This window comes from Sinocyclocheilus anshuiensis, unplaced genomic scaffold, assembly GCF_001515605.1.
Source record: "Sinocyclocheilus anshuiensis isolate Anshui unplaced genomic scaffold, SAMN03320099.WGS_v1.1 scaffold1296, whole genome shotgun sequence".
Lineage (NCBI taxonomy): Eukaryota > Metazoa > Chordata > Actinopteri > Cypriniformes > Cyprinidae > Sinocyclocheilus > Sinocyclocheilus anshuiensis.
In genome coordinates this window covers 240,446-251,905 of record NW_015542415.1, presented here as the reverse complement: position 1 = coordinate 251,905, position 11,460 = coordinate 240,446, and the positions used below count along the sequence as shown (strand labels likewise).

The 11,460-nt window shown below is 35.1% G+C and overlaps 1 protein-coding gene across 5 annotated transcripts; it reads left to right on the top strand.

Moving 5' to 3' along the window:
* Positions 1–2,796: 2,796 nt before the first annotated feature.
* LOC107693451 (interleukin-13 receptor subunit alpha-2-like) lies at positions 2,797–10,237 on the top strand. Of its 5 annotated transcripts, XR_001634743.1 has the most exons (11): positions 2,798–2,903; positions 3,051–3,183; positions 4,700–4,851; positions 5,573–5,726; positions 6,795–6,915; positions 7,467–7,651; positions 7,830–7,981; positions 8,446–8,599; positions 8,809–8,917; positions 8,995–9,798; positions 10,022–10,235. XR_001634743.1 is itself a non-coding variant. In XM_016492848.1 (10 exons), the coding sequence occupies exons 1-10, from the start codon at positions 2,850–2,852 to the stop codon at positions 9,092–9,094; spliced, it is 1,311 nt and encodes a 436-aa protein (XP_016348334.1). In that variant the 5' UTR covers positions 2,797–2,849; the 3' UTR covers positions 9,095–10,237. The 5 variants fall into 5 exon arrangements, 4 of the variants coding, with proteins under 4 accessions (XP_016348334.1, XP_016348335.1, XP_016348332.1 ...); XM_016492848.1 differs by having other exon boundaries at positions 2,797–2,903; positions 8,812–8,917; positions 8,995–10,237; XM_016492849.1 differs by having other exon boundaries at positions 2,798–2,899; positions 8,995–10,237.
* The last annotated feature ends 1,223 nt before the right edge of the window (positions 10,238–11,460 follow it).

Genomic DNA, 11,460 nt, shown 5'->3' with positions numbered 1-11,460 from the left:
CTGGTACTGAGTATGCACATTTACACTGTTCAATGAGAGGAGTATCCTATTTTAATGAAATCCATTCTCATGTACCCCCCCCCCCTTTCCCAATCAAACTCCATCTTGACAAAGCTTTGAAATAATCACTCATCAGCTCTGATTCACATTCCTGTTGGTGAGAAGCTGTTCAGTTTGTAAAAAGAAGTGTTAATTAAAAAGTAAAAGACAGGAGATGCCTCCTACCAATGCGTACTGTATGTATAAATGTTTTTGTATGACAACTTGATTGCATGTCTGGATCATACCATCATTCATGTACATAATCTATGTTTCAACACATTAGGATGTTTCCTAAAAAGGCAACAAACCGAAACATTTCAAAGGTCAAAATGCTGGAATAAACTGACCATTTACAGTGTTCATTGTGTCTTTGTCATTTGCTTTGTGCTTCTTCGCTGCAGGAACACAAATCTTCATGACACTCTCGTAAGTGTCAAACTAAAATAAGCAATGCTTAAAAATATTAGTATGAGATGTGACCATTCGACATCCGCTACATTATTATTGAAGTATGAATCCTTTTCCAAAGAAAACAACTGTCTCTCTTCCAGAGAATCATCCAAGACAGGGGGTCAGGAAGGAAGGGTTCTGCTCTCTCAAGCTACACTTGTGAACAAAAATTAGCAGACACTTAATTTGATGTTGTTTGCAGCTCTTATTTTTCTGAAATCAGTGTAGCATAACTTGAAAGAGTCATTTAAACCCTTGTCCAATAAAGTTTGTATTTATCAGAGACATATTTATGAGATATGAAACCATTTACTTGAATTTTAATGATCATGAGAAGGTTTTTTACTGCAATCATACATATATATGTTTGTGTGTGTGTGTGTACTGTTACATGTACTGCGTATTATTACGTTTTTTTTTTTATGAAAGAAAGAGCAAAACAAATAAGTGCATGCTTGGTCTATTCGTTTATAAATGCTATAAACGTGCTGTCTTATATAGCCCATATATTCTAGAAGGCTACACTGTTTAACTGATGATCCGAGTTATTTCTCTGTCAATTTTCTGTCTTTTTTTTTTTTTTTCAAAAAGGTAATTGCAAACATGCTATTTCCCATCAGCATAACACCCAGAGGGAACATTTTAAGCTGAACAAAAAAGAAAGAAAGAAATGTTTGTACTTGTGGGAACTGAAAGGACATAAACATTCCACTTGCAAATAGGTTTGTATAAAGTCTTTGAAAGACGACGTGTTTTTCTTGCTGTCTTAAAGTGGCCGTATTTCAGAGTAAGCCAAAGTAAACACAATAGCCTAACAGTGCTGATTTACAGAGCATGACACACGCACACACACACACACACACACACACACACACGGAACGCTCGAATTACACGATTGCTTTATAACAAACCTTTGCAAACAGGATCAGTTAAACAGTTAACACTTAATGACAAAACCACAAGTATTAATTAAAACATTCAATGGAATTCATCAGGGGCGTAGATTACGCGGGGGACGTGTCCCCCTCACTTTTAATATCACGTAAATTCGTCCCCCGCACTTTTTCGGGCAAGTGTTATATATAAAATTTAAAAATGAAAATGATTGTGAACACCTTAATATTGAATATCTAAAAAAAAGTCTATATAAAGATTTATTTAATGTCTTAAACATTTTAAACATAATGAAAATGTAGTGTAATATTTGTGTATTTTTAATATTATATAAAAAAATAAAACATTCTGTTTATGTAACATCATTAGATTCTAACAAAATATTAACATTTGTTTTTTAGTGTATATTCCATTTATATGCTGAATTTATATGGTTTGTAAATTCCTTTCTTTCTATTTTTTTTTATATATATTTGTGTATAAAATCAGATTTGGGAATGTGTTAAGGGGATAGTTCACCGAATCATTTACTCACCCTCATGTTGTTCCAAACCTGTATTACTTTCTTGCATGCAATATTAAAGATGATTATCTGAAAAAGATTATTTCTCTGTCCATTTAATGGAAGTTAATAGACGCCAAACTGTTTGGTTACCAATATTTTTCAAAATACCTTCTTTCATGTTCTGCGTAAATAATGACAGAATATTAATTTTTTTAATGAACTGTCTCTTTAAGGCGAAGGACTAATCAAATACACTGTGATGCAGCTGTTTTAAGGTTAAGATGCCAAAGAGCCGATACTTGTTTACCCTGTTCTTTTGTGCTGTAGTAGCTTTATATCTTCATCATGTGTGGATATTTTGCCTGCCTTCTTTCTCAGCACATCTTCAGATCTGCTTTATGTAGATTGAATTTAGGTTAACTGAGTGGATAATTTTCCAATCTATAACTGTATATTTGTTTTTGTGTGTGCAGATATCAACATGTATGAATATTTGTGAAAAGTTTATCAAAATAGCAGCTTTTATTATACAATATAATTAACACATTTCCTTTCTTTCTATTTTTTTTTATATATATTTGTGTATAAAATCAGATTTGGGAATGTGTTAAGGGGATAGTTCACCGAATCATTTACTCACCCTCATGTTGTTCCAAACCTGTATTACTTTCTTGCATGCAATATTAAAGATGATTATCTGAAAAAGATTATTTCTCTGTCCATTTAATGGAAGTTAATAGACGCCAAACTGTTTGGTTACCAATATTTTTCAAAATACCTTCTTTCATGTTCTGCGTAAATAATGACAGAATATTAATTTTTTTAATGAACTGTCTCTTTAAGGCGAAGGACTAATCAAATACACTGTGATGCAGCTGTTTTAAGGTTAAGATGCCAAAGAGCCGATACTAAGCAGGCTATACCAAACTGATCTAGGAAAATAAAGGAGCCACACCTCATGCAGTTATTAATTTTCCAACCACATGGGGAAAAAAGATTGGCGACAGCGTGGGTGATCTAAACACCTCCCTTTTTAAAGACAATGTACTATTTTATCATGATTGCAGATCATTGCTATATTACATCACCCTAAAGGTAGCAAAAACAAGTGCGAAGAGAGACAACTGATGTAAATGTTTAATGCTTTATTCCTCTCTAGACACTGATAATAACCCTTCAGAAGAACATGTTGCTGCTGAATAAATTTCCTGCATGGCTCTCTGCATTCACTCTGGTTTTGCTGACTCAAGAGCCTGTCTCTACATCAGAGGTCACGGCCTGTGGAGTGGCGGGTAAGCTTCCTGGCTAATTCCACTGAAATTATATATATATATATAAATTGGCACAGTTCTAGACTTCTGCTCATTCTGCAGAGTACAAAGAGAGTCACATAATATACAAGACAAACAGCATTTGCATTAACATGACTGTGATCTAGCTCTAATAGATTCTTAAGTAGAACTGTTAAATATAACCCATTTTATAAGTTCCATATAATGAACCATGCTTTGAAAGTGCTATAAAGAATCTTTTAATAATTAAAAAAAATTTTTTTATTCATATCAGTTTATATATAATTTATTTATATTATGTCTTTTACCCCTTTTTCTACCTGGTCTTATACTTACATTTTTACATTTAATAAAATGTCAATTAGGTACTTTTACTTTTTTATTGCCATTACAAATTGTAGTAAAAATACCTTAACATTTAGTTACATTAAAGGGGTCATATGATGCTGCTAAAAATAACATTATTTTAAACCCATTACAAACGAGGCTTTTGTTGCATCCAGTGGGGACATAATTACTGATTATAATGACTTATACTGTCTTTTTACGCGTTGCGTTGCATTGCACCGTGCCGCGTAAACATAAAACTCTGTCTGCATTTGTGATCAGAGAAATGACAAACAACAAGTGGAACGTGATAGCATCAGTCCTATCAGTGTGTCTCTTTGCTTTGTTTAAGTAAAAGCAATTAAGTTTATGAAGGCTAACATGGACAGTATGTGAGCCCTTCACAATGCAAAAAGCAAAAGCTGATCATTGAAATCTTGATAAGAATATGGATCATAAATTCAAAATCTCTGTCACTTACTTGCTTAGTGGAGAAGAGGAGAGAAATATCCTCAACTAAGATGGTTACAGCTGATTACACATGTTCTGGTAAAAAAAAAAAAAAAGAGAAAAACTGGTAGAAAATCAGTTACAATTTGAAATGTAAAATTTATGGACATTTAAGAAGAATTTCAAGTACATGTTGAGAGTTGGATGGCTGAGTTCCCAAATCAATAATGAGGTGGCTTTGAGAGACTTTTGACAGTTACAGATTTAAAAAGGTTAAAAAAAAGTGGGAATAAACAACCCTAAACTCTTAACACAAAGAACCATTTAGCATAAAATGGTTGTTTAGGATGATATGACTATAAATAGAACTATTACTATGTGTAAAGAACCATCTTTTTTTTGGAGTTTATCCAATACTACGCAAATAGTTAGGAGTCTCTATTGTCTTTAACATTTTGACACCGTTTATGTTTCCTTTTGACATCATTTCCTTTATAGGTTAAGACAGACAGAGGTTTTTAGCATGACTTTGTGTCACAGATTACTAAGAATTTGACAGAGTTCACTGGATTTCGCAACTGTTACCCTCATACATGCACAAACATTTTGACTCATGGGATTAGATTTGAGTTTAGATTTACAGCTGGATGTTTAATGCACATGCTTGGTCTGTCTTCAAGCCAAGAGTTGTTAGTGCAATTAACATTGTTCATAGACATACAGTGTTGATTTCCCACAGTGGATCCACCTGCTAATATTGAGATAACAGACCCTGGCTTCCTGGGTTACCTTAGTATCCACTGGACTCGGCCAGCCAGCCTTCAGAACCTTACAGGCTGCACAGTACGATACCAACTCAGATACTATGACACCTACGAGGAACGGTGGAGGGTAGGAATGCTCGAGAACTCGCAGAACACACCACACACACACACACACACACACACACACACACACACACACACACACAGTCTCATTTGTTGTCTTTTCAGCACAAGCATTAATTTCTCAGGCTCATTTCACAAACCACAAAACGTAAATGTATTTTATGCTACACTCAGAAATGTTTTGAGATAACCATGCTATGAAGAATTCTGTTTGTTTTGTGGTATTTTTTTCTGAAATTTCTCTGAGACCACATTACTAAAGCTGTGCTCAATCCTGCTGGAGAAAACTGCTCTAATATTTCACCATTTTTGTGATGGCTCATTATCAGCCAAATGTATGTGAAAGCTAACTGAATTTGTAAATAACATTAAGTGCTTTAATCTTTAAAAAAAAAAATGTTTTAGTGCCAATTCAGTAAATATGTATTTGTATCTCTACATAAATCATGGTTCAGTAAATGACCCCACACAACCACTTGGTAAACTTAAGTCAGTTCTAGGGAACTCCTTTAAGTCAGAGCCAAAAACTGTTTCATTTAATGCAACCCCTCAGAGAGAACAGCTCCCTGTGGGTGATGTACTTAGTATTCAGACACACATATTTGTTCTACAGCATCTTCAAAATGAAGCCACTTTTCATGCCTTATATATATTTATATTATGCCATTATTCTTACAAACGTAGAGATTTATGACTCAAAACTGCCCTCTTTTTGTGTTGTACAGAGTGTCCGAACTGTCAAGCTGACTTATGATGCTCAGTTTGACCTTGAGAAACCAGTCAAGGTGAGAATACTCACTGTGCTGAAGTGTGCCTGCACCAATGGGACAGAGGTTCAAGGGGAGGAGACAGAGTGGGTCTACACACGTGAACCTACAGGTAAAGATTTAAAACCTGTTCAACCCCACTGAAGCGAACAAGAGCAAAGATCAACCATACATAGTATATTGTGATTGCAAGGAATCCAACTGAAGCCCCAATTTTATTTCTTACATTGCTTAGTTGCTTCTTTTAAATATGCACTCAATAATTTAATCACAATCATTTTACCTCTAAAAATGGTTACTTTTGAAAAATGTTAAAAACAATCACTCAGGAAATGAAGACTAATACAGTAAGTAGTAATAAAAACAGTCTTCTATTTTTTACATATAGAAAGTCATCTCATTGTGTTTGGAGATCACATGACCAGTCGAGTTACTAATCTCTGTAATTCCTGTTATTGATATTTCCACAATCATGCTGGTAACTATAAATGTGTGCTTTTTTGTGATTATCTGATTGTAAGCACCAGATGTTGAAAATAACAAAATAGGAACAAAAACATCAGTCAGACAGCAATTGCAGACGCAAATGTACTGTAAGTACTTGCGTAAATGTGAATACGTTGGCTTAATTCTTGTGGCGTAATTCTTTGGACTTTCAGACGTATAAATTTGTGTAACCACCTGCATTGACACATGTGAATATTTTCTGCTTATCTGTTCCCAGCCTTTTTAATCTGAAGTTTATTGCATAAGCAAAATACAAAAAGGATCTGAAAAAAAAAATAAAATAGGAACATGCTAGTCTAAACACACACCCATTTTGAAACATTTTCATCATTTTAATGTCCTGTTTTCAAGGAAAGTGCTTTTGAGGAGTGAACCAGCTGATGCACGATTTAGATTGAGTCTTTCTATGAAATTGATCAAATAAATCTCAATATAGGCCTAACTGTGTGTTGGATTACATGTTACCTGAAATTTTGTAATAACCATTTTAATTGATTGGTTTGAGGAAACCAAGTTGCATCATTCATTTCTAAGCAGAACTGCCATTCTAGTGTTATCCATACTTCTGAATAGCATATCATAATATTCAATAAAAATATAATTACAGTTACTATTTTGATTGTTGTCATTTAACTAATTGTTATCAAACTAAACATGTTATCGCCTGTCTCAGGTGTGGCTGGATCAGGAATAAGAGATTTTCACTGTGTCTACTATGGTAAGGAGTACATGGAATGCACCTGGGAGTCAGGACCTGTCCAGCCTCCGAATTCACAGCACTACCTCTATTACTGGTGAGCACTTCCATGTGAAATGCTGCTTACATACACCATTAAGGCATTCCAAATTATTTGGAATACAGATGCATTAAGGGCTTTTGCCTCAGGGGGAGGACAGGTTGAAGCAGAAATATTTTTACTTGAATGAACTGAAACGCTATGCTCACTAGAGTATGCAGTGTACACAGTTACTTTTGGCAAAGTTTAACATAAGCCATGGTTTTGATCCACTAGGATCTGATTGCTGCATTCCACTGCACTACAGGTCAAGACAGAACTGCTTAGCTTCCTGGAACGAGTCAGCGTCTAGTTCCTTCTGTAAATCTATGTAACAGGTCACAATAAAACAGAATCTTCAATTTGATGTCAAAATACCATTTATAACCCAAACATCTATTCATACTCTGAATATAGGCATAATTTCTTGCAGAGGTCAATAGCATGCATCATTTTCTTTCTAATGATGCAAATAAAAACGAACAAATCAGTTTTACGTTGACATTCCACATTTTGAATAATAAAATAAGTGCACTTAATGACTTGAGTAAATGTGTATGTTTTTCCAGGCACAGGGAAATGGATGAAACAAAGGAATGTCCAGAATACATCGCATTACCTGAGGGTCGAAGGGGATGCAGGTTTCCTCGAGAATCACTCTTGGAGTTCTCCAAGTTTAATTTATGTGTAAATGGATCCTCTCCAGCAGGAAGTCTGAGAACGGCCTACTTTTCTATTGAGGTCCAAAACCATGGTAACTACACACTGCTTTATACTTGTCAGAATAAATCTCACACAATTTAAGTCTAGAAACTGCAAACTTGGCTAACTAGGGACATATACAGAATAAGCACCTGGTCTGACTCAATAGTACAAAAGTGCATTTAAAGAACGTATTCCTCATTTTCTTCTCACTTTCTTTCTCTGGGCAGTAAAACCAGCAGTGGTCTCCTCTGTGCATGTCTCGGAGACTGATGGAGGTTTGAAGTTAGATTGGTCACCACCTAGTGGTCGGGTGCCAGAACACTGCTTGGAATATGAGGTGGAAAGCAGCACTGCGATGGAAAATGGCAAAGAAAAGCAGGTATTTTAATCTTTATTTCTTCTGTCCAGTGCAGTTAGATGATTAAAATCAAAAATAAATGTCACAGTGAAAAATAAACATTGTCCTCAGCTCTATTTTGCAAACTCTTTTTGTTGCTGCATATTTTAGGTGCCTCACATTTTACACATGCAATTCTGATTATAGAGTACTAATGGGCTGATAAGAATCAGACATATTAGATAAGGGAAACATCCAAAATGCCTTCAGGAGACGGACTGGGGAACACTGATGACAACGTTCTTTTATAGCTTTGTAACATCCAGTAATTTGTAAACAACACTTGTCTACATGAACATCTGCCATTCACTTGTATTTCATTCTGAATCTTGGCATGCACTGTTAAACCAAGATTTGCTTTAGGTAGTGTGCCAATACAAACATCAAAAAGAGCAGGAATTCAGTCTGTCAAAAGCACCCATGTTGTCTTTATTTTTCCCCTTTAGGAAAGGATGGTTTTTCAGAATTTAGTGCACACATCTTATGGCCTTCTGAGAGGGGTAGAAAGTCAGAAAACTTGCTTTCGAATCAGATCAAAGGTGAACATGTACTGCGCTGATGGAGGAATTTGGAGTGACTGGAGCCAAACAAAGTGTACAGGTTAGAGCTACCGATTTAAGAGTTTTCAGTCATTCTGATCTTCCGAAACATCTATAATTGACGTGTTTATGAATATTTAAAGATAGTTAACGTGCTCTTGAAAATTCGTATGGTTAACACAGCCTAAGAAATCATCCTTATATTGTAAACAGTCCTTTCCATTTTAAATGTTTTGATCATTTATAACTTTTTCCTCCTGTCACCATCAGAAGATGAGGAAACTCGATACATCCCTGCATGGAAATATCTCAGTCTGGTGGGCCTGGTGGTCATTGGCATTGGCATCCTCTGTCTTTCATTATGGATATTAAAGAAGATGTAAGTATATGGCCAACAGATTTATAAATAAACAGATGCATTTACAGATTCTTTGATGTTTATTCCTGTTCCCACAGTTGCATAAAAAAAATCAACAAAAAGGATGCCCTCTATACTTTATACAAGGAGAAGGTCAACAAGACCATGCCCACTATCCTCAGCCCTATTTTCAAGTGATGCTCCCTATGACCTGCTACGCTGAACTATCGTTTTAGCAGTTCTAAACTGCAGTAAAAGCACACTACTCAGAGAAACAAACCTGAGAAGTGAGACTTCAACACCCTTAGTGCATTTAAAGTGACAGCTGATAGAACCAGTAATCTTGTGAAATAGATATGTGGAGACCTAAATGAACCACGGCACTGACCTTAATGTATGTACTACTTTGTTTACCAAGCCACTGTACTACTATGTGATGTGTTTACACGCATATCGTGTGTCACTTAAAGTTACTCATAGATTTTTTTCAAATGCCAATGATCTTGCCAATTTAATCAATGATTTTTCAAATGCCAATGATCTTGTCAGATTTATTTTTCTATCAGCTTTTTTGCGGTTTCACTTGGATGTATGACTTTCAGTATTTGAGTTTATTTTACTGCTGATTACATAATGAAGAAATCAGGAGTAAAGAGTATTCATACACTTCGGAAAAAAGTGCAAACTTTTAAATACATTATTAAAATAATTTTTTTTCTTGAATTTATAATCTGTTTGTGTAAGTTTTTGCAATAGATACAATCAACAAGAAGTCTGTAAAACACCCACCACTGTGCACAGATAAGCAGTTACAAAAGATATTAGCATTCTTGTTCAGTTCCTAATCAGAACATCAAAGCCCCCATGGTGGTCATCATCACTTCCTGTGCTGACTAGACCTGGTGAGTATGTATCGTGACTGGAATGGTGATGTTTGGGTGGGTCATCATGACATAGTATAGTACAAATGACGCACTGCATTACCTCCATGAAACGGGGAGTCACTGTTTTCATAGAATTATTGCTCAGGTAACAAGCAGTGTTATTTTGATAACGTTCTACATTCACATGTTGTCAAGCCACAGTCCTCCAATAGTAAACCAACTTACTTTTTTTACCCTACAGATTTAATGTTGATGGATCCTAGTGTTGGTATCCATACCCTGCTCACTTTATGAGCCTAGAAATAAGAAGTCGTTAAAGGGATAGTGCTCCCAAAAATGAAAATGACCCTCATGTCAATACAAACCCGTATGTCTTATTTGCTGGCCGGTGTGTAGCAGATGTCTAATTCATTGATAGAATTGGGGACCTTCATTTTTGCATATTTCATTTGCAACATCTAATTTGTGATCCGAGAATGTGGTTTTCAAAAAAAAATAATAATAATAATAATAAAAGTAAATGGAATGGAAATTTTCTAAAATTCAATTAAACATTAAAAGTAGTAAGACTGAAATAGTATTTTCTTATATACTGTGATACTTCAACAATCTTTGTTTTATTTACAACTTCAAAAATTATTTTTACAGTGTTCAGCAGAATGTAATAGCCTAAATATCTCTTTGTTAGAGTGTTTTGAATCCTATTGAATTCAAGTTGGGTCACTTATTGATATTGATATGAAGTCAAAATGCTCCAATTGACCCAAATTCATCCTATTTTTGTATCTAAGTTTAAATTGTAAAATTGTACATACATATAAATAAATAAATCTTGTACAATAGCCTATTTGTGTTGTTATTATAACCCAAACAAGTATAGAGTCATTGAATTCATCGTATAAGGCAGTTTCAGATAACTAAGGGTTTGTGTGTGTACTGTAGTTAACAGTCATATTTGTTTTAAGTATGGAATTTAAATTGACTGATAGCAGTTAACATTATCAGTGAAGCAGTAAAGTACACCCTCCTCAGTTTTTAAACACCAAGTTGTCTTGAACAGATAAAGATCATTAATACTGTAATCCTCTATTCAGCAATCTCACAATATCAACCTTGATAATCACCTAGAGCTATAGTATTCTCTGGAATAAGGAAAATGAACCAAGTCATTTCCAAGTAAAGCTGCACATCAACCTTGACAACCAGCAAGCTTGCCATCCACACACAAGGTGGCTATTCATCAGAAAGTGGAAGACAAAAACATCAGTGAAACTGCACTCAAGATGAGTCGAAGGTGAACCATCCCGTGTGAATATGATTTGATGAGCTCAACACTAAAAAATGAATGCAGACTAGATTGCTGAAGATGATACATGCACTGGTCATATCCTGTAGTAGAGGTACTTCCAGAATGCCATATCCCAAACAATGCAAGACACAGCTTCTGAAGAACCTCAGTAATGATATTGCTACGGCATCTCCCAAGAGTCACACAATCAAACTCTTGAGAGTTGTGTTCAATAAATGAAAGACTATCTATCACTACTATCACTATTTAACCCTAAATTGCAAAAATTGTGAATTCTACAAGCAAAACTTTCTTTGGATGTATCTTCTCTTCCAGTAAACCCAAAAAGTAATTCTCCAAGCGACCCCAAGGACCCGGGAGAACTCAGAAGC

What these genes read in the sequence shown, in the direction of transcription:
- LOC107693451 (XM_016492846.1), top strand. Translation starts at nt 2,850, where the DNA reads ATGCAGTTATTAATTTTCCAACCACATGGGGAAAAAAGATTGGCGACA. An exon ending in AAAGATTGGCGACAGCGTGG is followed by an intron (nt 2,904 to 3,050) that starts GTGATCTAAACA and finishes ATTCCTCTCTAG; the next exon opens with ACACTGATAATAACCCTTCA. An exon ending in TATTGAGGTCCAAAACCATG is followed by an intron (nt 7,652 to 7,829) that starts GTAACTACACAC and finishes TTCTCTGGGCAG; the next exon opens with TAAAACCAGCAGTGGTCTCC.